Consider the following 26,470-nt stretch of genomic DNA (forward strand, 5'->3'; position numbering starts at 1 on the left):
AACCGAAACTCCTTTTGAAGTATCAAGTGTATTCAAATCTACGGGGAGTCCTTGCAATAATACTTTTATTAATGAAGATAAGATATATCCACTTTCTCTGCTAGATTCACATCAAATCAGTCCCATTTTCTCCTTTGGCCACCGCAAATACCACTGCCATCTCGCGTTTTCTCCCAGCTCCTCTCCGATTACCTCCACCAAGTCTCTTCCCCAATTCTTTGCCCACCAGTTATGCCCTACTCCTCTATCCTGTCCTACTGCCCAGTAAGCGACTAGTATCAACGCCATAGGTTCCCTTTCTTTCATACATTCAATGTATGCTGGTGGTGCCGCTCCAGGCCATGCTCTTCCAGGAAATTGTTCCGTCCTTCTTAAATTCCGTCGAACTTTTTGAGATACGTCGTGGTACAGCTCTCGAAGATGTTGATCTTTTAACGTTGCAATTTCTCGAAGCTCTAATTGCTCGAGATACTCTTCGCCCTCTGCAGGAGTGCTTGTTGCATCAGCTGCTACTACTTTATTCCGAAGATGCACACTGAGTGGAGAATTCAGGCTTTTCGTCCACCCCATTCGGTATATAGCCACGGTTCCATTGAACAAGCTAAATATTATAGGTAGGTAATCTAACAATCTTTTACTAGGCTTACCAGGCCCGGCTTGCGCTACTGGGAATGCATATATGGAACTTATCAGTAGCCCAGAAAAGCCCAAAGCGGCTTCACAATTCGACGCTGTGACGTTTTCCAATACTGTCCTAAATTCTATCATGCCCGTGTTTTGAAATTTCAGCGCTCTGGCTATGTGAATTGAACGATTCTGGGGTTGAAGAACAGCCAGATGTAAAGACGCGAAGGAAAGGATTCCGTTGTACACGTATTCATGAGTTGAAGCGCTCCGTTGCACAGCTCCTTCCCATTTATTATGATCTGGACTAATGAATCCTGATGTCGCGGGCTTAGCAGTAACATTAATATAATGATACAGAAGGGAATCTGCTTCTTTATATCGGCCAAATGGAAGTGGTGCTTGAATGCCATAACTTGGATCTTGACTCTGAGGTGGTTCACGTCGAGATGATGGCCTGAGGAAAGCTGTTCTGTGCTTTTGGGTCTTTGATTTCGGCGGTGGCCGTAGTTCAAAACTATGTTGACCAGGAGCTTGAGTGATCAATGAATTGTATGTGCATTCTCTGTTGTATGCTGTACATCTAGAACAAGTAGGCTGACGCTCATCACACTAATTTTGTGATTAGCATGATCTCCCCAGAAAGGCTATGTGCTATGACAGAACCCACAGCTTTCCAAAATGCAACAAGCAAGAACAATTTACCTTAACTCTTCTGAGTTTGCACTGTGTACAACCATGATGTGATTTGATATGTGATCTTCTCGATGGCATCGTGCACTAATCGTTATGTGTCGGTGAATGATGAATGGTGCCAAAGGAATCAATGATCTGTGTAGAATACCCTAGGATAGTCAACTAAATATACGGATTTTCGGTCGAATATTGTCGTTAGAAATAACGTACCATTTCAATCTTTCCTTGCTCCTCAATTGGAAGACCCTTGAAATGACATTCGAATTGATTTGTGCCTGGCTATATTTGGATCATGATAAGTGATAAGAATTAGAGCGGCGCATAGATTTATCTGCGGGACAGCGATTTTGACCCCGCTTCCTAATCATTCCCCCTGCCATCGTTACTCATTTGGTGAATTTAGATCACGTTGCGTGTGATGCCTAGTCAGCCCAATATATGATATGTATATTCCATTCTGAACGTTTCTGAGCAGCAATGACCAAAATCTCCCAATTCGGTGAGGTCAAGGCGAATAATGGTCTTAATACTGTACGAACCAAACACGATTCCTTTTCCTCCTTCCTCCTGTTCCCCTTAAACCCTGGCAAGAAGATCCCTTTTAACATGATTAGGTGGTTACAGTAACCATCATTCCCGGATTGAATACAGATATCAAACATCTGGAGGTGAAGCCTTGGGGATTAATTTTGGTTTGAAGTTATTTTTGCTTCTGTCAAATCAATGTAACATTCCTTCTTGGCTGCTGCGCCTTTCCAAATTGCCGGGCTCGGTATTTTCTCGACGAAATCCGACACTTTATTGTTTCATATATTCATTGAAATAATCCTTTGGCATCCTATATGCAAAATCAACACATGTTTTTTGAACAAAACTCGCCACATGTATTGTAAGGCGGACCTACATCAAGCAAAGGCTTTGACCAAGTCACCACCATAAGAAGCCGAGAACCTTCGGGGAAAAAAGATGAGATGGCATTGATCTAGAATCGAAGGGTTGATGGCACATCCCGCTACCCCGCGTGGCTCCCTTGTAACAAACCTAGCCTTTTTGTTCCCTGCTGTAGGTGAAATCATGTTGACTAGGATATTCGGTGACTTGCAAGTGGCAACTTACCTAGAGGTAACTGTAGATCCATGCTGAACTCACGATGAATAATAATGTCAGGGTCTTGGAAGACCGAAAGGCCGAGATGAGTTTAAACTAGTGTAAGTCCTCACGATGCGATGTTTGGAAAACCTTGGTCGTTCTATATGAGTTGGAATTTTGTCCGCTGCAAAATTCTTATAGTCGCAACCACTGTTTTCTTACCCTGCAACTCTGGAGGATTTGCACTGCATCTGACTTGAAATGGCCTTCCGCATATGCAGTGGTAGAAAGTATACAATTCTTCCATGTAAATTCCCTAAATACTACCCACATTGTTGATCAAAGCTATGCTTGCTGCCGTGCACGCCGTGTAGAGTTTCCCTTCACATAACCTTATTTCTCATGTGCCATAATGCTCCAGGGAATGCATTGGAATAAATAAGCATAATATAAGCACCACCTAGCATCAATCCTCAATTGCATCACTAAATGCCCCTGAACCTCACCTTAATTTCACCAAATATTTCCCACGGATTTGCTGCGGATTCTCATGTTATCAAAACAATCAACGTGTTATCTCCCTACTTCAAACCGTTTTCAGATCATATCCATCTGTCTAGATCGTCGCAACGGCCATATAAAACAACGCATCAGTCAAAAGACGCTCTATATTCGTAATTATGGTCTGACTGGGTTATTATCAGGACGGGGGCGGGGCTTTCATTGGTGTAAACTAGGAAAGACGATAACTCAATTTGGGAACGCAAAATATGATCAAAATATGATAACGAGAAACTGTAACAAACTACCCATCACAGCGATGAATGCTATATCCTTCGGTTGTCTGAAAGTTTGAAATGTCGCTAGGGCATGCTTACCTTGCTTTCTATAGTCTGCCGTAAATCAAAAAGACGGTAAACACAAGTTTCGAGATCAAAACCTAGAAGCTGATCCGCTTCATCTCAAGACATGCAACTCGATTTGATGCTCTTACGACAACAATCGGAGCGAGTGATAAATTGCCGCTTGTGACGGTCCAAATAAGTACACCCCGTATCAAAGTCAAATGATAGAAGGAATTTGAACCACAAATAAGCTGATTGAATCAACTTTGCATTGATTAAATCTAGACTTGCCCAGCTCGCGCCAATCTTTTTCTTACTTATCCCACCATCACATCCCGTTTTCCGAAGCACACTTACACTTTCGGAATTCTTCTCGGTGTCTGAATCTAATTTCCTCAGCTTATCCTCCGCAGCCCTCGCTCTGCCTTGGACCGGTGAGTCACTGCTTTTACAGCTCCTCCTTCTTCCTTATTTCTTTAACTTCTGTAACCTTCCCCATATCCCTCAAACCTCTCTTGACAATACTCGTCAACATCTCGAAAGCCACCTGCGCACCACTGAGTGCAGTTTCTTCCCCAATCCCATCATAGCTTGGACTAACCTCCACGATATCCTGAAAAATCCAAGTTAGTATTCATAATCATAAAAAATGTTCGGAATGGAAAAGACGTAGTGCGAATTTTGAATCAGAAATCGGTAATGGGCAGCAGGACGTGCAACAGAACTGACAGAAATACTGTTTGCAAGTCGCCAATGCTTAAATCAAATCAATACTTTAATTGATAAACAAATGTTATCTTGTTGTAGGCGTGTGGTATCCAATTGGATAGCTTGCTTGGGAGCACAAATTGACAATCAAAAAAATAACACGAAACTCACCGCACCCACAACATTCAATCCCTCTATCCCCCTTAATATTCTAATCAACTCCCTCATCGTCCATCCACCAGGCTCAGGCGTCCCTGTCCCTGGTGCTACGCCGGGATCCAAAACATCAATATCAATACTAAGATAAACCGGAACTTCCGTTCCAATTCTGTCCATAATCTTCTTTGCCACGCCTTGAGGTCTAAGATCATCAATATCATCCGCGGAAATTCTCAAAAAGCCTTGCCTATCATCATCCTCATAATCCGCGAAATCATCACCACTTAATCGTGTTCTCAACCCAGCATGAACGCTACTACCGTTCATGATTAACCCTTCATTTGAAGCGAGCCAAAACATACTACCATGATTGAATTGCGCTTGCTTACTTGCCCATGGATCTGGATATTTGGCAGGATGCCATGTATCGAGATGGGCGTCGAAGTGGAGGACGGCGATTGGTTGATTGTAGACCTGATGGAGAGCCCGAAGAGCTGCTAGTGCTAGACTATGGTCACCTCCTAGAGAGATGATTTTTGGGCGGGAAAGTGATGAGGAGAGGGGCTTCCGGTTGAGGAGTTCGGTGTAAGCTGCCGTCATTTGTTCTAATGCCACGGCATTATTCAAGGGAGTTACCGGTATATCTCCACAATCAAGAATGCGAGCAAACGATGTGTATGGATTTAATCCACCTCTCGTATTGACTGGCAGAAATATCAGCCCCTTACTTTTCGAAACAGTATATCCATCATCCATTACTACTATATTGTTGAGGTAATAGATCAAGAGCGCAAGAACTTACATCCTCTAAAGCTAGTTTGTCTCGCACTGGCTGCTCGAATAGCTTTGGGTCCAAATCTAGCCCCAGGTCGATAGCTGACTGCCGTGTCGAATGGAACACCTAGAATTCCTATGTCGAAAAGTTCTTCGGGGGTAGTGAGGCATTTTTTGTATTCAAGATGGGCAAATGTCGAGATTCCTGAAAAAGACCACTGTGTGTAGAATTTCATCCATAAGTATGCGATGGTTTCAAAATTTGAATAATGATAACTAGGTTTGGATTGGAGAGAAAAGTATGAATGTGAAAAAAATGCACTTGCTCCTCCTATTTCACCATCTCAAACCATTGCTATGACCACATTCATCGGGCACAGAAATAGACACAGAATTGGGAAAGTACGGATCATATTGTCTATGCCACTAGGCATGTATCCTTCCATGAGAATCTGATCATCAGTTCATCAATCTATAAGACAAACACATAATCCCATTACTATCACAGTCCCTCGATTGTTCACCATAAAATTCCCAAAACCACGTCTCCCTCCCACCAGCGTACCATTGAAACCTCGGATCAACAAAAATGACTGACCTCGAATCCCCAAAGTTTCTCCAATTCTTGCTTTTCTTCCTTGCTCACACTTCCATCGACCTTTCCAAGTCTCAATTCCTCCGGATTCAAATGTTGCTGCGCTATTTCATCATGCTGATGCCCCACCACAAAAGTTGGTAGAAAACCCCCACATGCTGCCAATAATGACAGCGACTTGAAAATGAAGAGCTTCATTCCTTTCTTATCCTTTCTAAGATTATTGTGTTCGTATGTCCAAATGGTTGAAAGGAGAAGATGGGAAACCAAAAAGATCTATGGTGGGGAGCCTCCAGATGTTGTCTTGATATAGGAACGAAAACAATCATCTCTGTAAGAACTGGAGTTCCATTGTAGATAGCACGCCCTTTCACTTGTTTTGCTGAATGGTGACTTTGATAAGCTCTATCTGGTATGAGTACCTTTGCCATTGATTAGAATCCGTTACATAAGTGATTGATAAGTTTTACAATGGAAATGTTCCCCGCGACCAGCCAGCTAGCAACTCGGCTCGGTACTTCGAACGGTCTGTCCACTTGCCCACTAATATCGGAACCTCGAGCCTATCATCAGTGTCCCTTATCTTCAAGCTCCGAGTCGAGACTTTTTGTTCGCGCATTGAAGCTCCAATTTATTGATTTACATTACAAACGGTTGCACATGTGAACTCACAGCCATGCTATGCTATGCATGTTAATGTTAATGTTTCTGAGATGAAAAGTGTCGGCAAAATATAGAGTCGACTCCAATCAACTCACGTTACGGGAAGTAGAAAGGCGCTGAATATCGATCGATACCATGAAATTAATCCTACTTATCCGGTCTTCCTGTAAACATAACGCCATATCTTTCTTATGTGAATCGAGCTCGAGAAATCACAATTTTTCCTCTTCTTGACGCACGACACGACGGCACGACGCTTCCTGCCGCCATAGCCTTTCATAGGCTCAAGTATTTCGAACCATAGACAAGCTAAAACTTGGATGTTTTAGCTCACAACAAGATGCATCAAGGTATCAAAAAATTCTGTATATTGCACTCCTGCCCCCTACGCTTTACCTACAAAACACCCCAGCCCGCACGCCATATAGAAAAAAGAGGTAATCAAAGCAGACTTTCTGGGAATCGATTCTTCGGATCAAAGTAACAAGAGAGGACTGTAAAAAGAAAAGAAAAAAGCTTTCGCACGTCAACCCATTTCTCTACCTCCACCCGTTCCCACAAACCTCAAAGGTCCGCTCCCAGGAAATCGATTGAGAAAATTGATACTCCAAATTCTGTCCAGAACATATAATCTCCCTCGATGTGGAAGCAGTGCATCATCCCTTGAGTCTATTCGCTAGTCTTCCCCTTGAAATTTCCTAGCTGTTTCAAAATGACGCATCATACCCCCATTTCTGAATTGAAGATGCAAGAAGAGGCCGGTTCTTGACTAGTCCGGCGATGTGTGAATATGTAACGTAACTTTCGATTTCCTCCACGGTGATACAACACTAGGATATTCCGAACTTATGTAATTGCTCGAAGAGGATATGGACAATGAGATGTGAAAGAACGATGGTAGAAGGCGGCGGTAAAGAGCGGTACGAAAAAAGGTGAGGTAGAAGATTAATTGTTTGGTCTATGTAAAACAATTGAATTAAAGAATTAAACATTTATGTTGTTTCTTCTTTGGCGCAGGAGGTTCTAGTGCCGCAACAATCGCCTACTCATGATTAGTATCTTCCTTCATCTCATGAATACCTCGGTAGAAGGAGTACCGCATAGAATCAAGAGATACATACTTCATCGAAAACGTCCTTCAACTTGTATTGAGTCAGAGCACTGCACTCAACGTACTTAACAGCCCCCAAATCCTTAGCCATTCTCTCGCCATCACTCTTTTCGACCGGCTTCATCTTTTGTTTTGTAAGCTTTTCCTTGACACTGGGATCATCTCTCAAATCGGTTTGTGTGCCGACGATTAAACAAGGTACGCCGGGGCAGTGATGATGAACTTCTGGAAACCATTTCTCTCGTACGTTCTCGAATGATGCGGGCGAGGTTACCGAAAAGCAAACGAGGAAGACGTCGGTTTGTGGATATGAAAGAGGTCGAAGTCTGTCATAATCTTCTTGTCCGGCAGTATCAAATAGACCGAGTGTATATGGCTCATCACCGATCCTAATAAATTCATGATCAGAACAATATCCTATAGTTGTATACGTATTGAGGAGATGGCAGAAACGGAGTTGAGAAATGACGGTGTAAATCAAACTCACATAACTGTGACGGCATAGTTGTCGAAGACTGTAGGAACATATTCGGAAGGGAATTTATTCGTAGTATAGGATATAAGTAAACAGGTCTTTCCGACGGCACCGTCACCGACGACGACACATCTACAGATTGACATTATATGTTAGCTACGATTGAAGTCATTGAAATAAGGTAATTCTCCGAGATCATTGCTCAATCCATGCCACAACAGCAGCTTCATCATGGTCATCAACCCCCCAATGAAGCTACGTAATATAGCATATGTCCAAAAGAAAGACCACGGAGAGGAATCAGGAATTAGGAAGAAGATACGAACTTTATCGTTGCAACGACCATTGTTCCGTTTTGTCTCGAGACAAGAATAAGCCGTTCTTGAATATCTAGGGGGAAAATCGGTCTTTGAAATCCACTTTCTTCAGTAATCAATTCAACAAGCAAGTGTGAGAAGTTATTCGATGGTTGTATCGAGTTGCGCTCGGTCTGTAGGAATTGATTGTATGCAAAATGACGTTCGATAAGAGAGGTGGTGATATTTGATTGAGAGAGGATGGTTGAATGTGAAGTGTGCGAAATGAAAGATTTGAATGATTGAATTAAATTGAATTGACTGAAAGTAGGGGTTGAGGTTGAATGAAATGCACGAGAACGAGTTGAATGAGATTGATCCAGGAAAGTAATAATGCATGCAAGATGAGCAAACGATTTCCAATCTTTTGGTTATTTTCGAGGTCTGGATTATCAGGCAGAAAGAAAAGTGACCAGACAGGACAAGCTTGAGCGAGACAAGACAACAATGAGATGGGGGATGGGGAGGGGAGGGGAGGGGAGGGGATGGATGGGATGGGATGGGATGGGATGGGATGGGATGGGATTAAGATGGGATGAGGACGACAATGGAACTCCATGCATTTTCCCCCCTTTCTTACGACGTAGATACTCTGGGATACTCTTCGGTGTTGTTGTTATAATTCTTGTTATTATCATCATTATTTGCTGCCGTTTTACGGTTCCCGTATTTTAAATGTTTCTATGAAGGGCCTGATGGTTGGATTTTCATGGTTTCGGCGCTGCAAGTAGGGTGTTTTGGTGGCTCGGTGGTGCGTGCTCCTTTTGGATTCATTGCTGTGTGTGTTCTAGTGTACGGAGTACATCGTAGGTAGATGGAGCAGCGCTGTATGGCTGTTGATGTGTTGTACTCTACTGGCTTGATTCTTGTAGCTGTGCAATACATAACTGGTTCGAACACCTGATGGCGGGACGAGGGGAGGAGGCGTTGAAGAGGCAGCAACTGAATGACAATTAAAAATTGGGTTTATCAAGCACTGTCAAGGTGCTTTTCCCAATGAGTTTTTTACACGGTGAGTTAAAGGGATGAATGAATAAATGGGTATCTAGCTAGGTGTAGCAGGTATCGGTGTACTTTCGTCCCTCTTAGACGCCCTTGCTCTTGCTCTTGCTCTTGCTCTTGCTCTTGCTCTAGCTGCTGTTCCTGTTGCTGTCCCGTCTCTCCCTTTCCCATCCAATTCGAAGAAACCCAATTGGAAGAACGTACACGGCAATTTGATGCAATGAAATCTGCAAACTCCTCCCATGCAAACGGAAATTACTGGCTACCTGCTGAAAATTAAACTCCAGCAGCGTGCCCATACCCCCCAGCACTCAACACATTCTTCCAATGGACTAGGTACTCAGCTACTCAGCGCTTGAAAGGATTCGGGTAGGGCAAACAAGCAAGGTGGGTAAAGGAGGGAAAGAAAGGGCACGCCTAGATTGAGACAGGCCATGCTGGCAGGGCAGGTAAGGGTCCGAAGCAGATAGATAGGGCGGGATATCAGAGCGAAATATTGATTATCTACGTATCAATGCGACGGAACCATTGATTACAACCAATGCTTTTATACTTGCACCTGGGTTACAGCCGTGTAAATCGATGATGAGCAAATAAGCAATACGTAGTGGCAGAACAGGCAGTGAGAAAAAGTAGACGGCACTCAACGTTCGAGGGCTTTCTTTTTCTAGTATTTGATGCGAAGTACGAAGGATCTATTATATCAAAGCTCGGAGCGGCAAGAGGGAGATTCTTGTAGCAGCTAACAGCCTTACCAAAAACAAATTCCAACTCCAATGCTCGAAATGCCCTCCTTTCCTAACAGGAGCGAAGCGAGACAGTCTCCACGGCAGTGGCCCAGCGGAGCGTTATCAGTCTCGAAAACGTGTTGAATGTGTGCGGAATGAATGTGGTGAAGTTTAACTGTAGTGATACTCTTTGGATTGGACAGAGTTCCTATCCACCTGCATGCAGGCATATTATGCTTTGGAGAAGATTTTCAAACATTAAACTCAAAACATTCTCCATTCCTGGGTAGGAATCATGTCAAGTGTGGCCAATCATCACTCATCATCATTTTTGGTGCCATGTTTCGTCAAACAAAACACAACACAACACAACACATCATCAATATCTTCATTTCTTCCCCTTTGGACTTCCTTTGCATTCTGGTCCAGGCACCCAGTAGGAACTCGAGTAGACAGTCAATCGGCCGGATGTCCTTATTAAGCGGTCTCCAATTGATTGCCTGGTACGTCCTCCGTCGGTGTTCTCCACCTTCCACGAGTTTTGTTCTTTTCTTCCATGATCCTTGATCAAATCCTGGTCGCTGGCTCGCTGGGACTCCACTTTGCAATTCAATTGTGCAGAGCGCCTAGTCATCAGTCCCATGTCTTGTGCCGCCGGTACTGGTAGTTTTCCATACAATACACATACAATAACAATACACACACAATACAATGCAGACCACTACTTCGTGCTAGCTGGGTAGGCAGCTGTTCTTCCCAAGCTCCTTCGAGAGAATCACGATCCCAATATTGGAATTTCGCGCGGAAATCGTATCATATCATATCATTAAAATTACAACAAACGATCCAACGCACACCACACTACGATATCATCAACTCCATCTGTACCCCTTTCATCGAAGCCCCATTCACCAGACTCGGACTTCACCATGTCTATCGCTATCGCTATCTCTACTTCGACGGTTCACGAACTTACCCTGGAAATCGATCAGCTGTTAGAACAATACCTTCAACTTTTGGATCAATACAGTGCTCTAAGATCTAAGCTCTCCGCGCTGTCTTCATCGGTCAGTCATTGATCTCTTCTCACACAGTTCCATCGTTCAATATATTCATCATGCCTCTTGGTTGTTGGACCCCTCATCCCTCTCACCCCTCACTTATCATTGGCACAGGCCCGTATTCCCTCTTCATTTTCAGATGAAGTTCAGGAAATCTCGTTGACTGGGTACCTTTACTAATACGAACGACAACAGATGTACATTAGTTTATCCCGAGCCAATTTTACGCCGCAAAATGGAATGCGTTATGATACCTCTTTCTATGATGATCGTATCCACGCACAGAGGTTGTGCAGTGTAACGATCCCCGAAAACGCCTCGAATACACAGTCGACAAAACTTGCCCCTCCTCTATTCGCCATTAACGAAACCTCTACTTCGGGATCGGAATCGGACCTTTTGAACAAAGATGCAAACGGCGACGATGACACGAAAACTGCTCTCAAGAAGGACCCATTAAGAATGTTTGGGCTTTTCACCCCGCAGGCTTTAAAGGATACAAAGGAAGATAGTATCAAGATGATGGATGTCATTCCGAAATTGGTTAATACCGAGAAAGCTATGGAAGATCTCGAAATTCGGATACGAAGGGCTAGGAAGTACAGAGGGAAGGCAGAAATCGAGGGAAAAAAGAATCTACCAGCTGAAGCAAATCGCAAGCCCATCAATCCTATCTAAAAAAGTTACAGTACAACAGTACAGTTGGACATTAAATGCTCGGCGATCAGATAAAAATGTACGTTCGTGGAACGGAAAAAGATGATGCGCAGTATACTTATCCATTTCAACGCACATTTCTGTGCAGGCAACGAATATGGAAATAACAGGACAAGCAAAGATTCGAGGACCTGCTAGAAAATTGAAACCAAACATGTTGTGGTTGTGCCCGGGATGACGTGCATATTATGTTGCAGGTGGCTTAGAAGACGGGATGAGAATCTGACTTTTTCTCACGAGCTGGCTGTACTCCACGACGGGCGGCCAGTTGGGAATTATGAGTTCTCGGTGTCCCATCGATTATTCTTGATAATTGAGAATCTCTTGAATACCTGACAAGCTTTCGAGGTTTCTAATTGAAAATGGAAATGACCTCGCCTGGCCTCGCCTCACCATACAACCATTCCCATAACATTTCTTACATCCAAAAATAAATCATTATGCTGCAAGCTACGCGTAGTACAACATCTGCCAAGCCACGTGGTCATTCTGACAGCTTGCCTTTTCAAGGCTGTCCGCACATCTATCTATGCCGTGATGTCTCGTTTAAGACATGGTTCCATCTGCCTCCGTGCCGTTTTCGTTCGACACCGGTTCCTAAATCGGAAAGCTGGCTGGAGAATTGAAGTGATACTACCGGATGAGATCCCGGTATAGCTGGTGTCGCGTAGCTGTGGTAGATAGAGGCTTCTCGGCTAGCTGAAGGATTGGAGTGGGGGCCGGAAATATATGGATGTATGGAGGCATTACCGGATCAATGATGGGATGGATGTATTTGCGTAGAGAAATCATCCAGTCTATTGGTGGCGGGAAATTTATTTCATTATTCTCGCACGGAATTCCTGAAAGTCGGGCCGGTCTACGTACATTTATTTGTACTACCTTTTTGACTGACAGGTTCGAGAATGTAAATCGAGGGAATAGTGCTAGCCCCTCACGCTCACAATTACGTGATGATTAGGTTCTCGTCGTAACTTGTGCGTTTGGATATCTACCCTCATTCTGTCATTCGCATCCCAATATTTGACACTATCAGATTACCCGTTTCGGAGAGGTGACTTTAGGTATAAAGGAAGACTAGTTCATGGAACTTGAGCTATTTATACTTTCGACTCATCGCATAGCGTCCTTTCTGTTCTCCATGTCCGATTTTGTCGAAATTTCAATAAATTGTGGTAACGAGTAGGCTGCCCCCCCCTTCTTTTGATTGGCTGTGGTAGGAAACATATGTCTAGTGTTGCAATTTTCTTCCTCATATTTCACTCCTAGTTCATAGCGCCTTTTCACTTTTCTGATTTCTATCTTGAGATTTCGTTTGGGCCATGGGACATAGGTTGATATTCCAGTGAAGGGGTGGAAATGAAATAGTCTCAAAACTCAGCTCCTTAGACTGAAGGGGTGTGTGAGAGTAGTTCAACAATAGACATTGCTAACTGTCAAGTATAGATAATCTTGACAAATCAGATCGATTGAAAAATTGTGTTTAAAATGGCATTTCAACTGTCTCTCCCCATACCGCACACATGCATGTGCCATTGATCTTCAAATGTTGACGGTTTTCGAGCGTTGAAAGCATCTTGGAATATCCACTATTCATAAGGTTCTAGAGATTACAATCTTTTTTTTTTACGAATTCCAAGAAACTAAAATGTTCATAGCTTTTCGCCAATTGATTGTTTTCTTACAAGACTGCAGTTTATACACCGATATACTCCAATGGTAACAAGTCAGGACACTCAGCCCATAGACTCTGCAGTTTTTGATATTAAATTTTTAATCTAAATTTACGGATGTGCTCTTACACTCAGATTGTGTGAGAGGTTTGGGCTTCTTTACTTCAATGTCATTCATAATTAAGCCTCTGAAATATCGACAGTCATACATTTTGAAGGTGTAATGAAATATAGTTGTGTGTGTATAGCCTCGAGATCGGCTTTAGCATAAGTGACGTCTCTCTAATCCCCACAATCCTAATCCATCGTGTCGACCCTTTTTTGTATATAATATTAATAATCGACGTTTCCTCCCCGAAGAAAGTTTTTTTTATTTAAAATTTGATTCTCTTCAGACTCAAAAGTCTATTTAGCTTTCTGTCCTGATTTTCTTGACGCTGTAATTGGCACTTCTCCGGATCTTTGCCAGAACAATCATATCCACACACATGACTCAATGACTTAATTTCCTCCTCTTCATTCCTCTTGTTTCAGTCTGTATTCCGGCTCTGGAGTCTGACTTCTTCATTGCAACAGTCAAACCTAGGACACCCATATTTCTTATGTCGTGCAATACTTTCGAAATGCGTACGTTCTTCCGATGCCAAGCACATTGAACTAGAAAGATCTAATCTGCTTCCCCATTGCTCTGCTGACATGATTCTATTGAAATGCTGTATAGCCTCGTCGTTGTCAAGAATTGAGTGGGTTTCTGCATAATTTCGAAGAGGAAGTATACATTGGTCCAAAACCCGTTCTGATCTGTCTTCGGGAGAGCATGCTAGAAGCTCAGCCAATACTTTTGATCGCATTTTGAAAACATTGTCTCGATTCCAATAGTAGCCAATGAAGATTCCACAACAAGACAATACTTTAGAAAATCTTAGTAATTTAGTGTCAAAAGCTAGACTCGACTCACTCGAGTATCGATGTAATGTTATTAAAAACCCCGCGTTTTTGACGAATATGATATACAGCCTTTCATAATACGCCCGCTAGTCCTCCGGCCATCATAATCTTCACGGGTGGGTGACAACCAACTTGATCACCGTAATGGCGATTCTGTCAAATCAATGTAATGTTAGTTTGAAAATTGACTCCAATGACAATTACATAATATTCGTCCTTAAGATTGTGTTAAAACACTCAACTCAAAGACAAGAGGCCCCTCATAATTTCTTGTACGAATGCACTGCGACTGAAAGAATTCATGACCGTAGCCAATAACATATAATTAAATAACTGAATTTAACAGAAAAGAACTTTTCCATACCATAAAGATGTACTAGAACGCCACCAAATATCACTACCAGCTTAAATGCCCGAATCGAATTCCGTATTCCAAGCATTATCAACCCGCTCGGTATTATACCATGCATTCCACATCTTGCAACCAGTATCTACAGTGGAAAGATCTACCCTTTGTGCAATTTCAGATTCTCTTTCTAGGAATTGAAGTGCAAGCCCCTCTCCGACATGGAACGCGATATGACAATGTAACAACCAAGCCCCGGGGTTATCCGTAACAAAGGCAATGACTAAGTACCCAAGAGCTGGAAGCATGGCTACATCACGGCGAGCAGGGTTAGCAAAGTTCAAACTAGATTTGTCTGTGAAATTGATACCATTCTCTTGTCCTAAAATGTAAAAGTCGTGACCATGAAGATGAATAGGGTGTGGTATAGCGGCGGCATTTTTGATGATCCAAAATGTCCATACATTCGCATCTGGAAGCTCAATGATACTCTGATGTACGTTGTAACTTTTGTTACCCTGGATAACATATTGGAGCGTAGGCTTATCCCACTCAATTTTCATGTATGTATCGTTGATACTCCAGATATATGGTGCGGGTGCTTTTGAAAGCGAATTGCTTCCTGGCCCAGTAACGATTAATTCTTGGGAAGTAGGCCACACGAATTCATCTTCGGGCACGGCTTTCTCATGCCAGGAGACTAGTTGAGTCTCGTCTTCGCAGCTTTGTGGCATAAGAAAAGATTTGGAAGTTGGTTCCGATGATTCGACTCCCTGGTAAGAGAAAATAGCATTGATAGACCCATTATTGGCATTTTGACCGCAGCCAAACCCCTTTTGTGTCGGGGGGTTTGGAACAATGGCTCTGAACCAGTAATTAGAAGGCGTTTGATCAGCTGTAATGATAACATCATATCGTTGGCCAATTGCTATGAAGATGGTCTTGGTAGTGTAGGGCTGAATCGGTACGAAATCAGTTTGAATTACTTGAAAATAATGAGAGTCTAAAGTAACTTGAAAATGATTGTCTATACTCGTGTTGATGATTCGTAGACGATATTTTGCTCCTGGTACTAGTCCAGATACTTGATTGTACACTCCAGCGGTTTTTTGAGGGTTTCGATTCGTTCCGTTTATGAGGCCATTGTCAGCTTTTGGAGGACCTCTACTAACAGATAGAAGGCCTTCTTCATAGGTAGAATTATAGTAAAAATCAGTAATTGGTAGTGGGCCAAGATCATGGTCATAGTTTAGCGAAGCAGGACCGTTAACGACAATACTTCCAAGAACTCCATCACCATATTGGGCTGCATGATGTGAGTGATACCAAGACGTACCATGCTGGGTTGCGAGAAACTTGTAGAGTTTGGACGAACCCGGTGGAATTGGACATTCTGTTATTCCATTCACACCATCCATTGTATTGGTATTCTTTTGAACAATTCCGTGCCAGTGCATGCTTACACTAAAGAGATTCAACATTTGATGGTGAGATATGAAAATCAAAGGAGACACTTACCCGTCTGTGATTATTTGATTGACAACAGTAATTTCTAGTGTATCACCCCAGTCTATGAAGAGATAAGCTGACATTGCACTAGATGATGGGGGCCACATTGGGGCGGACTCACTTGCAGTAATGGTAGGACCCGGGTAAGTGCCGTTGACTACTAACATCCATCTCGGTGTACCATCCGGTGACATGGTCTGATTTGTTATGACAAGAGTGTACTGCGAAGAATGAGATATGAACAACTTTGACAACGCATTATATACATACCGCAACAACAACCCCAGTGTCTGGCCATGCCTCTTCTGTATCTGTATTGATCGAATAGTTGCCATTCCAACAATTTCTTGACGATGCAGCATTTAAGCAAGTTGAAGCTGAAGTTCTCTTGTTATTTGATAATGCCTGGCTTGGTATGGCAGAAGGAAGACAAGTCCGAATGAGAATTGCAATAGAGAGCATAACCGTGAAAAACATGATAGAATGTGCATATATTCTCAAACAATAGGAACTACAACCGCTTTTAGTTCATTGAAGATATGGGAAACTCGCAATCTATTTATGTGATGGTACTTGCAACTATTGTGTGCGAACTGGTTATGTACAAATGATTTGGGCCACTATTGACCACGTCAATTATTGATTTCTCCATGCCAGACACTTTATGAATATGAATCACGATGTCATAAAAGGCCGGGTAAAAAAATCTATCGGTATTGAAGCCGATTTAACCTTCCGGGGCCCATGAAAAGGCCGAAAAATATTGTTGGTGTCCGTCCCAGCGGCCGGAATTCATTTCTCGAGAAAAAAACTCCTCTACAAATATTATAGTGTAATGCTTGGAAACATCATAGACCAAACGTAACCCTCAGGAGAATTCATTGTTGCGGTACTCTGAGCATGCGTAGAATGTTATTTTCCTAAAAATGGTTTCCGAATATGAGATTACCAAGTATGGCTAGGTAATACGTTGTCACTCAGGACTACAAGGGACTGCCGCAGTGAATACCGCCATTAAGAATGCGCTTGCAATAGGAGATACGATTCTTCAGTGGTGGCACCGGCTGAGATCATTTTCACAATCCGACCGACACAGCCGAAGCAGGGTCAAACACTATGTCGCTGTCGAAGAAATCTTTGACATTTTCTGCGATAAGTGACAAGATGGAATAGACATTCAAGAAAAAGCACGAAATATAACAAGAGAACTTTGAGAACTAATGAAAGAAACGTCCAGCATATACACCTTGTAGTCAACTGATAAAACATTCGCATTCCCTCCACCTTACCCACCAGTTCCATCACAAAGATTGCCAATACAATTCTAGGAACAAGAGGCCGCAGTAAAAGAAGAGCCATAAAGCTGCCGCTGATAATAGTTGAATTCCCCTCTAATATACAAATTCCGATTTACAAATCTCGCTATGCATCGATGGGCCATACACATAACACGACGGTTTCCAATTTACCCATTCTGTTGGTCCAATAACTTTGAGTGGAGCCTAAAACCATCCGTCCATTAAATATGTCCAAACCGGTAGTAATAATGATTCAAATCCTAAACGCCAACCAAACCATCATCATTTATCTTCGTTATATGTCGTGAATCCCCCCTCCATATTTTACATTTCGATGAATTCGGAATTCATGACACGGGCACCGGAGCAGGAGCATGTTCTACAGTGTCTGTTGGTGCCGAAATAATTGGAGCCTTTTCAATTGAAGATTCATCCCCGTCATGTCCACCTTCTGTCGTCCCGGTTGCAGTCTCAGTCCCGTTCGTCTGAGCTTGTGGGAACTTTTGATTCATTTGATCCTCATCCTCTCGCGAAATCGGGGCAGGTTTGGCCTTGTCTTCCCTACTAACGCTTTCCGCCAAACTCGTCCTCGAGTAAACGGAAGAGGAAGAAGAATTTCCAGCACCTATTATGAATCGAAATTTCTTGGCATCCTTTTTGGCTTGTTTCTTTTCTTCTTTAGTATCTCCCGAGACTTCATCATCGGTCAAATCTTTCTCGACAGGAATCTCCAAATACACCTGGAAGCCTCTACGTCTGAATCCTTTGTTCCATTGCCTCAAAGCTGATTTCAATTCTGATTCGTATTGAAGGTCCCTTTTGATTATCGCAGTAATTTTTCCACGCTTCCATAACCAGCTAAAGCTCTTTGACGGTGGCAGAGTTTCAATTATCTCTTTTGTGAATTGTGACCATTCGTGTTCGGAAACACCGTATTTGTTCAATTTTATGTTGTACGGAAACCCGGACGATGGCATGTTTTCCTTCGAGGGTATCATCAAAGTTCTCGTTTGTGGTCGTGGGGCATCTGCGAATGAAACTCTTCGAGAATCTGGGCCTTGGGATCTCGATCTCTCAGTTCCAAGTTCAAATGATGTTCGAGGGGTAACATTTGTAGATTGTGTAGTACGCCGAGGAGTTATATTCTGAGGTGGAATTACTGGACTGGGCCCCGGGGCTGATGTTGGACGTTGTGTCTGTGATGGTCCCCTTCTGCATTAAGTGTTAGTTATCAGTGTGAGATGATCTGCGGGCACGAAGCTGAAAAACTTACGATTGGACTGAAGATGATCGCGAGTTTGCTGTTGATCTGCTTGTCCTTGGTTTTGCTTGACTGTTCTTTCGACTTGGAGCTTTAGTGGTCTCCTTGTCGAGCTCTGCGAGCAAACTCAATGCCCCAGACATGGCTGTGCTTTGAACAGTTTGGTCGAGTTGCAGCTATTGGGTTTAAAGGGAAAGGTTGGTGGGAGGCGAGGCTCTAATCGACGAATATGTTGCGGGAAATTGGCCACCAGAGGTAGGTGATGATATATATACGGAAGAGAGTGAGTGATCGATCAATGTGTCGTTGCGTGGAATTGGGATGGACGATTGGGCACAAAAAATGGAGAAAAAATAAATGATATGGTTGTGATGATAACGGTGATGGATGGACGTCCTTCTATGGGGAGACGAGTACGAAATGGCAGGACACGACAGCTCTTTATTAATCAATTCGATGCTATAAACCTTAATTTTTTGGATTACCGATGAATGACAGTGATTGTGGCCGGGTCTTGCATTTATATTCATCCATTGTAAGCGCTGATAGGTCACAATGGCCATGGTCTGTGGCGTAGCACCAGGTGCAGTGTGCACATGGTAAAGCAAGGAAGGAAGCATGGATGGGTATTTTGTCAGCCCTGCTCGAGAGCCAAGCGAAATGCTGAGAAATGTACTTGACTATGGAGCATAGATGGAGCACATAGCAGGTGCACGGTGTGGTTGCTGGCATGAAATCACCCAAAAGTTAATATGACGGCTTTGGTAAATGACTGCAAGTGGGCATTCTTGGGCTTACAACAACACTAGGCAAACTCAACATAATATAACCACTTAGGCTTCTCGGTGTTTATCAGAGGGGTCACTGGCGAGATGATTTGGATCGCAACTGAAGTGTTGATGATCGACATTGATATACCCGAGGACCTATTATCTTGCGACGAATGTGCTCCGTATATCTTACTGAATTCGGCACTTGAATGTCTGAAATGATCTCGAGTAGATCGGATTTTAGATTCAGGGGCAGAGAGGGGGAGAGTACCAGTTCGTGCCCATTCAATGTCTTACCGTAATACCTGGACTCGTATATACCACCAACAATCAAACGTTCGTAGCCGAGGCCAACGACCAAGCAATGTACCAACTTTCTTCCTGTAATAGAAATTCCACACCGTTCTTGTCAATCTGTACAACACATCACACGACCAGCCTCCAGGAAAATTTCGTTCTCTTCTTGAAGTATTTTTCTCTAGCATATAAAAATCTTCAAAGAGTCATACTCTATGTGGATTCCGTAATGTCCTAATGCTGAATCAGGCAAAAATACACTCACTAAGAAGGTAGCAGTGGCAAGGAGTGGATCCAGATGAAGTCCAAAAACTTAAAAATGCGGATTTTGGGGTTGGTCTAGATGTCCGGAAGTCCTAGCGATGTTGGTTTGCTGACTGTATTCGCAATACAGGGACCCTTTGAGCAACTATAACCTTTCAAGGCGTTCCTGGACTCCATCTTTCTAGGGAAGAGAGGTCATGGCAGCGTCATATGAATATTCTTGTATTAACAATCTCTTGAACGTTCGATTTTCAACGAGGCTGAGTCCGTTTTCCTTTCGGACATTCTCATTTCACCGGGGAAATGGTTTGAAATCTTTTCATCCGATCTTCGTATATTCGTATCATGCCATGAAGATTCCAGAATCGTCTGAAACGCCGTCTGATGTCTTCAACACTTCACGTCCCATCATGACGTGTAATCCTAGCATTGGAATTAATTGCAGCGATAAAGTGACAAATCGGTCTAGATACGTGCCTGAAGTAGTTCGTCGTTCGGTGGAAAAGGGTGCAAATGTGAGAAATACCCCGCACGGGAGGTAGGTAGACATAGGGAAGGGATAGTTGCTCTGCTTGAGACTAAATGCTCTCGTTCCGTACAAAGCGTTGGCCAACACAGCCTCCAAGTATGATGGATGTTAATGCCTCGAAAACTCAAATATCGCATACATGATAATACGGTTCGTCAGATCATGGGCCAAGCGGTCGTGACACTTACGTGCTTGTGCATTTGCTTTATCACATGCGATTTAGTGAAACGGCTTATTAAAAAGCAGGCTGTGAATGACATGGTGGGGCATTTCATTTTGCAACGTTCAGGATAGTTGCATTGGGTTCAGAGTGTGCAATGGTTTGGACTGCAGTTCGACAATCGTAGGACTTCATTTTTGTTTTGTTTTTAATTTGATTACAATAGAATATTCGAACGATATGAATCATTGGTATCATACCGAATGATGATTTTGTTCCGAGCATTGAAAAGTTGCATCCAGTCTGCAAGTCCAGATCTCTGGTCACCCTGGTTGTATGTCGCTGCAGCACTTCTGATTTTGGATGAGATGTCCTTAACAATACCCATTAATACTTCTGCAACTATAAGCTATTGATGAGTATGCAGATGCATCTTTTTTCCCAGCTTGAGCCAGACCGCAGGAGTGAAGGGAGTAAACCAGGAGCTGTTGGATATAATTTGGCAAGTCTTGCATATGTTTCCCCACTGTACTGCAGATGAGTGTCTATAGTATTCTCTCAAGTAGTTCACAATCTTGCTTGGGACTTTATCTCCCAATTGATGGACCGCGGAACCGCACCAGCATGAACAACGTCAGGATACTGATTATGTAATCATATAGAGGGTGCACCATCAGTGGGTGCACAGACTCACAGAACACTCACGAAGAAAGCACAATTTCACATCAAAAAAATCGGTTTTAATAATTCAATCAATATTCAAATCATATATTTATTTCTTTTAAATTAAATAAAACGATTTCTAAAGTATAGGAATCTTATATAATATAAGAATGAATATAAAAAAATGAAAATTCAAGCTTTTATAATTAATTATATAATATCCCATCATAAAATTTGTGTTACAACGGATTATTGACAGGCTGTAGAATCACTAATGTATAAACTATAATAATATTATAGGCCTTAATGATTCAGCTGTAATATACCAAGGGATACTAGGTACCCAAAGAAAGCCTCAAACATATATATAATATTAATTATAGGATATCCTAAAAACCTAAAATACAGTTCCCAGAACAATAAATCCTAGAAAAAACAAAATACAATAAGTAAAAAGGCTTTATTAAGATTAATAATATCTTAGAGAATTAGTTCTAGGACAAAAGAATAAGTTAGGATAATAAGAGTTATGGGATTAGTATCCCGTGATAAACAGCTCAAAAACGATAACACTCCTAAAGCAACCAGCTATCTGTTACGACGGATTAGTAACAGGCTGTAGAATCACCAACGTATAGGCTATAATGGTATTATAGGCCTCAGTGATTCAGCTGCAGTATACTGGGGGACACTAGGCACCCAAGGAAAGCCTCAGGCATGTATATAGTATTAGTCATAGGATATCCTAGAAACGTAGGACAATAGGTCCTAGGAAACACCGAACATAACTTTGCAAACTTTTCGCGAAGTTATATTAGTAATGTCCCAGGGGATTGGCCCTAGGATAAAAGATAAGCTAGGACACGGGAAGACACGGGAACCGGTATCACGTGATGGGCCGTCCCATCAATCCCACCGATTATTATCAATGGGATCAGTGGGATCCCATCACTCCCACCACTTCCGGTAAGTGGGATCGATGGGACAACAGAGTACGAAGGTCTATATAAGGGAATGGGTTTCCTTATATGTAGAGCTTCGTGCTCAAGAACAATCATTAGTTTCATTACTATAGTTACGAGAATTGCAATCAGTTACAACCTTATTGAATCCCTACTTGAAGTCTAGTCTAAACCACCTCGAGAGATCTCTAGACACTTCCACGTGACCCTAGAGGCAGCTCCCGTAACACTATCCCAGCTATTTAAAGTAAAACAAAGATTTATATAAAAGAATAGGTTTTATTATAATATAAAGCTTTGTGTTTAAGACAATAGTTATTAGTTTTATTATTATAGTTATAAGAATTGCAATCAATTATAATCTTATCGAATTCCTATTTAAAATCTAGTCTAAATCACTTTGAGAGATCTCTAAACACTTCCACGTGACCCTAGAGGCAGCTCCTGTAACAATTTGATAAGAAAGTATATGTTACGGGAGCTGCCTCTAGGGTCACGTGGAAGTGTCTAGAGATCTCTCGAGGTGGTTTAGACTAGACTTCAAGTAGGAATTCAATAAGGTTGTAACTGGTTGCAATTCTCGTAACTATAGTAATGAAACTAATGATTGTTCTTGAGCACGAAGCTCTACATTGTAATGAAACCCATTCCATATATAGACCTTCGTCCTGAAGTCGAATCGACAAGTCGAGTCGGCAAGTCGAGTCGGCTTTGTAGTCACATGACACTTGTCCTGTGACTCTTATTGTCCTAGTTTGTCCTTTTGTCCTGGGGCTAATCCCCTGGGGTATTACTAATATAACTTCGCGAAAAGTTTGCAAAGTTATGTTCGGCGTTTCCTAGAACCTATTGTCCTAGGAACTGTATCCTACGTTCTAGGATATCCTATGACTAATACTATATACATGCCTGAGGCTTTCCTTGGGTGCCTAGTGTCCCCCGGTATACTGCAGCTGAATCACTGAGGCCTATAATACCATTATAGCCTATACGTTGGTGATTCTACAGCCTGTTACTAATCCGTCGTAACACAATTCTTTTATTAATAATCTTTCTTTTTATAGAATTTATAAGATTTAATATCAATCTTATTAATTTTACAAACATTTTATAAAATTATAAAATCCCTTATATATATACAATATCCTCTATAATTTCTTCTTCCCCTTTTTTAAATATTTTGAATTCGTTATTTATATAAAGAGCTATATATAATATTAATCATTATTATATTTATATTAACTTAAAAAACCTTTTCAACTTTTTATAAAATATATAATATATTTTGTAATTTTATTTTTATAATAATAATAAAATTTCATTAAATTTGCCAGATTTCGATTTCAAAAAGGGAATTTAAAAACTAATTATAAACATTTTTATTAGAAATAAAACTATTTAAAATAAATATTTTATATTAATAATAAAAAAAATAATCAAGGAAGATTTGAATTAACTCTATTTTAAAATCGAATTGTTTATATAAAAAATACTTTCTAATGTTTTCAATATATTAGAGATTTAATAAATTATTAAAGATTGAAATCTTTATTCATATTTCTATAAAATCGCTATTTCTAATAAAAGATATAATCTAAAAATAATAAATTGAAAATAAATAAAAATTTATAATAGAAACTATAATACCCCTCCGTTTTCTTTAATCAATAATATCAAAACGATTTCCAATTAATACTACTTTATCACTAATATATATATTAAAACTAATAAATATTATTATTACCATTTCAAAAGATTTATAAAATTCAATCCAATTATCATCTTTGAATACAATAAAAGTTCTTTATTTTATTTATATCAAATCGATTATATATTTATTAAATATAATAAAAAGATTAAAAAAATAAATATATATTATATATAAAAGTAATATTAATTATAACACAAGATTTATAACCTATTAAAAATAAATAGCAAATTGTATATATTATTATAATAATAGAATATATATTATATATATTATTATTATATAAAAAGCAAAAAGCTTGAAAGAAGAATCTAATATAATAATATGTATGTGCCACACACGTGCTATGCACGTGTCTATATATGTGATTTCCAACAAATATAAATCTTTATATAAAAATAATATTTTATATTCTTGATATATTTTCAAAAAAAGTAATATAATTAATTATAAAATCTTATTCGAATACATTATGATTGAGTGCGGTTCGTAATAGAAATCAAAATGAGATCTTTTATTATCTCCTTGAAAGTTAATAAAAGAATTCCGAATAATGTTATCTTTGTGATATAAAAAACTTGTTTTAATGAATGTGAGTTATAAAAGCTAACTTCTAAGACCTTCCTTTATCAAAACAGTCTTGATTCGCAATGTCAAAACTCATTTCAAACAACACCAACCTCCAGTAGACGTAGTCAGGAGATTAACCGATATATAATCTCAAGCGCCGATTTAAAACATATGTTACAATCATATTACAACAGCATTTTAATATCCCTTACTCTTCAACTCCGCTTCTGTCCAGTTCCACAGTTCATCAGCCAACTTCGAATTCTTCGTTATCGCATTCCCGTCCCACTCTGACACACCAGGGAAATAAAAGGCACCACTCTTCACGACCTCCTTCTTCCCCGTCGCAGCAAACAATTGCGGCTTCGCCCCATCGTGTATATTCAACAAGAACATCTTGAACCCAATGGCAAAAACCCAAGAAAGATACCAATAGTTATTCGTAGTGTTAGTGGTGATACCTGTCCTGACCATGCCGGGGTGAATAGCATTCGTCTTAATATTCGGATACTTCTTAGCTAGAATTTGTGAGAAATACAGATTTGCGAGTTTTGATTGCCCGTAACGCTGTGCGCCGCTAAGAGAAGCGAGTGATGTTTTGTTTTGTGCGAGCACGAGGCCAGTGGGAGGACCGAACTTCAGGGCTTCCGAACTGATATTGACGATCCGCACATCTGCGTTGGGAGAGAGCGAGGTCTTTTGTAGAGTGGGAAGGAGGAGCTTCGTGAACAGTGCAGGACCCATATGATTCGTGCCGAATTGAGACTCATACCCATCTTCGGTTAGCCCGGGAGGGAGGCCCATGACACCTGCATTGTTGACCAGGATATCTAGGCGGTCATTTTCTGCGAGGAAGGCATCGGCTCCACGCTTCACGGACGAGAGGGAGGAGATGTCTATTTCAAGGAATTTGATGTTGGCGTTGGGAACTGTGGTTTTGATTTCGGCGATTGCTTCCTCTGCTTTGGCTTTGGAGCGAGCGCCCATGTAGAGTAAGTGGGGATTGTGTTTGGCGAGTTGGAGGACGGTTTCTTTGCCGAGGCCGCTGTTTCCTCCTGTGACTATTATGACTTTACCAGAGAGATCGGGGATGTCTGTGTTTGAATCGAAGGGGATTTTTTTGCCCATCTTGTTGGCTTGTATGGACTTTTGAGAATGAAGTCAATGTGTGTAGGTGAAAAAGGTGGAAAATGTTTAGTTCGTGGACAAAAGCCATTGGAGGTTTATTTAAGTATCATGATATCGGACCTTACGATATGATTTGGAAAAGAAATCTGGAAATGTTTGTAAGCTTTTCAACAGTCTTCTATTTGGAGCATTCTTCTTGACTCGACTCTCAAGGTTAACCCTCGGATTGGTCGATGGCTTAGGATGGGGCTCCCGGATTCACTGTTCTTGAAGGTGAAATTTACACTGGAATTTGAATACTAAACTTTTTCCTCCATAAAATCGGGATCGGAGCAACCCTCCAGCTGTCTCGGCCGCGGTGCAACCTTAGTTTCGCTTCTATGACGGGTGTGCAAACCTTAATCCCCAACGCATGAGGCTACTGTCTTTTGATACTCCACCAGTGGGTGCACAGACCCACAGGACAACAACAGGAAAGCACAATTTCACTTTCAAATCTTTCAACTTCAAAATTCAATCAAAATTGGAAAATCAATTTAATATCAATTAAATTAAAAGATGGTATCTCTCAAATATCAAAGAATGATTGCTTTAAGATTTATTACAAAAAAACAAGTTTTAATTAGAAATTATATATTCTTTTATAAAATATTAATATTAAGCTTTAATTCATTTTTGAAACAACATAGAAATTTTATACTTCAAATTTATATATTTGATTTTCAAAAAAATTTATCGAAATTTTGAATTTTAATTGAATTATCAAAATGACTCTTTTTTA

The 26,470-nt window shown here is 41.1% G+C and overlaps 7 protein-coding genes across 7 annotated transcripts; 1 reads left to right on the forward strand and 6 right to left on the reverse strand.

Moving 5' to 3' along the window:
• Positions 1-52: 52 nt before the first annotated feature.
• On the reverse strand, positions 53-1,612 carry BCIN_13g00070 (hypothetical protein). Its single transcript, XM_024696596.1, has 3 exons — positions 1,531-1,612; positions 1,330-1,469; positions 53-1,236 (listed from the first exon to the last, which is right to left on the reverse strand). The coding sequence occupies exons 2-3, from the start codon at positions 1,396-1,398 to the stop codon at positions 112-114; spliced, it is 1,194 nt and encodes a 397-aa protein (XP_024552409.1). The 5' UTR covers positions 1,399-1,469; positions 1,531-1,612; the 3' UTR covers positions 53-111.
• A 1,914-nt stretch (positions 1,613-3,526) lies between these two features.
• Positions 3,527-5,817, reverse strand: BCIN_13g00080 (hypothetical protein). Its single transcript, XM_001545643.2, has 4 exons — positions 5,494-5,817; positions 4,924-5,113; positions 4,134-4,825; positions 3,527-3,867 (listed from the first exon to the last, which is right to left on the reverse strand). The coding sequence occupies exons 1-4, from the start codon at positions 5,686-5,688 to the stop codon at positions 3,703-3,705; spliced, it is 1,242 nt and encodes a 413-aa protein (XP_001545693.2). The 5' UTR covers positions 5,689-5,817; the 3' UTR covers positions 3,527-3,702.
• A 677-nt stretch (positions 5,818-6,494) lies between these two features.
• Bccdc42 lies at positions 6,495-8,541 on the reverse strand. The gene is made up of 4 exons (XM_001545642.2): positions 8,066-8,541; positions 7,752-7,871; positions 7,275-7,653; positions 6,495-7,195 (listed from the first exon to the last, which is right to left on the reverse strand). Exons 1-4 carry the CDS (start codon positions 8,083-8,085, stop codon positions 7,130-7,132), a joined length of 585 nt encoding a protein of 194 aa, XP_001545692.1. The 5' UTR covers positions 8,086-8,541; the 3' UTR covers positions 6,495-7,129.
• Positions 8,542-10,230: 1,689 nt separating this feature from the next.
• BCIN_13g00100 (hypothetical protein) lies at positions 10,231-11,721 on the forward strand. The gene is made up of 2 exons (XM_001545640.2): positions 10,231-10,892; positions 11,082-11,721. The coding sequence occupies exons 1-2, from the start codon at positions 10,755-10,757 to the stop codon at positions 11,562-11,564; spliced, it is 621 nt and encodes a 206-aa protein (XP_001545690.1). The 5' UTR covers positions 10,231-10,754; the 3' UTR covers positions 11,565-11,721.
• Positions 11,722-14,514: 2,793 nt separating this feature from the next.
• Positions 14,515-16,609, reverse strand: Bclcc12. Its single transcript, XM_024696597.1, has 3 exons — positions 16,350-16,609; positions 16,089-16,300; positions 14,515-16,034 (listed from the first exon to the last, which is right to left on the reverse strand). Exons 1-3 carry the CDS (start codon positions 16,554-16,556, stop codon positions 14,630-14,632), a joined length of 1,824 nt encoding a protein of 607 aa, XP_024552410.1. The 5' UTR covers positions 16,557-16,609; the 3' UTR covers positions 14,515-14,629.
• Positions 16,610-17,443: 834 nt separating this feature from the next.
• BCIN_13g00120 (hypothetical protein) lies at positions 17,444-19,219 on the reverse strand. The gene is made up of 2 exons (XM_024696598.1): positions 18,651-19,219; positions 17,444-18,589 (listed from the first exon to the last, which is right to left on the reverse strand). The coding sequence occupies exons 1-2, from the start codon at positions 18,779-18,781 to the stop codon at positions 17,725-17,727; spliced, it is 996 nt and encodes a 331-aa protein (XP_024552411.1). The 5' UTR covers positions 18,782-19,219; the 3' UTR covers positions 17,444-17,724.
• A 5,335-nt stretch (positions 19,220-24,554) lies between these two features.
• Positions 24,555-25,899, reverse strand: BCIN_13g00130 (hypothetical protein). Its single transcript, XM_001545289.2, has one exon. The coding sequence runs from the start codon at positions 25,687-25,689 to the stop codon at positions 24,760-24,762; it is 930 nt and encodes a 309-aa protein (XP_001545339.1). The 5' UTR covers positions 25,690-25,899; the 3' UTR covers positions 24,555-24,759.
• Between the last annotated feature and the right edge of the window lie 571 nt (positions 25,900-26,470).

Source organism: Botrytis cinerea, chromosome 13 (assembly GCF_000143535.2).
Source record: "Botrytis cinerea B05.10 chromosome 13, complete sequence".
Lineage (NCBI taxonomy): Eukaryota > Fungi > Ascomycota > Leotiomycetes > Helotiales > Sclerotiniaceae > Botrytis > Botrytis cinerea.

What these genes read in the sequence shown, in the direction of transcription:
- BCIN_13g00120 (XM_024696598.1), bottom strand. Translation starts at nt 18,781, where the DNA reads ATGTCTGGGGCATTGAGTTTGCTCGCAGAGCTCGACAAGGAGACCACT. An exon ending in CGATCATCTTCAGTCCAATC is followed by an intron (nt 18,590 to 18,650) that starts GTAAGTTTTTCA and finishes CACTTAATGCAG; the next exon opens with AAGGGGACCATCACAGACAC.
- BCIN_13g00100 (XM_001545640.2), top strand. Translation starts at nt 10,755, where the DNA reads ATGTCTATCGCTATCGCTATCTCTACTTCGACGGTTCACGAACTTACC. An exon ending in TCTCCGCGCTGTCTTCATCG is followed by an intron (nt 10,893 to 11,081) that starts GTCAGTCATTGA and finishes GAACGACAACAG; the next exon opens with ATGTACATTAGTTTATCCCG.
- Bccdc42 (XM_001545642.2), bottom strand. Translation starts at nt 8,085, where the DNA reads ATGGTCGTTGCAACGATAAA. An exon ending in AACTATGCCGTCACAGTTAT is followed by an intron (nt 7,654 to 7,751) that starts GTGAGTTTGATT and finishes TGAATTTATTAG; the next exon opens with GATCGGTGATGAGCCATATA. An exon ending in TGAAGGACGTTTTCGATGAA is followed by an intron (nt 7,196 to 7,274) that starts GTATGTATCTCT and finishes AATCATGAGTAG; the next exon opens with GCGATTGTTGCGGCACTAGA.
- Bclcc12 (XM_024696597.1), bottom strand. Translation starts at nt 16,556, where the DNA reads ATGTTTTTCACGGTTATGCTCTCTATTGCAATTCTCATTCGGACTTGT. An exon ending in ACACTGGGGTTGTTGTTGCG is followed by an intron (nt 16,301 to 16,349) that starts GTATGTATATAA and finishes CATTCTTCGCAG; the next exon opens with TACACTCTTGTCATAACAAA. An exon ending in AATCAAATAATCACAGACGG is followed by an intron (nt 16,035 to 16,088) that starts GTAAGTGTCTCC and finishes GAATCTCTTTAG; the next exon opens with TGTAAGCATGCACTGGCACG.
- BCIN_13g00070 (XM_024696596.1), bottom strand. Translation starts at nt 1,398, where the DNA reads ATGCCATCGAGAAGATCACATATCAAATCACATCATGGTTGTACACAG. An exon ending in GCAAACTCAGAAGAGTTAAG is followed by an intron (nt 1,237 to 1,329) that starts GTAAATTGTTCT and finishes TCACAAAATTAG; the next exon opens with TGTGATGAGCGTCAGCCTAC.
- BCIN_13g00130 (XM_001545289.2), bottom strand. Translation starts at nt 25,689, where the DNA reads ATGGGCAAAAAAATCCCCTTCGATTCAAACACAGACATCCCCGATCTC.
- BCIN_13g00080 (XM_001545643.2), bottom strand. Translation starts at nt 5,688, where the DNA reads ATGAAGCTCTTCATTTTCAAGTCGCTGTCATTATTGGCAGCATGTGGG. An exon ending in AGAAACTTTGGGGATTCGAG is followed by an intron (nt 5,114 to 5,493) that starts GTCAGTCATTTT and finishes TTCTACACACAG; the next exon opens with TGGTCTTTTTCAGGAATCTC. An exon ending in GATTGAATGTTGTGGGTGCG is followed by an intron (nt 3,868 to 4,133) that starts GTGAGTTTCGTG and finishes TGGATTTTTCAG; the next exon opens with GATATCGTGGAGGTTAGTCC.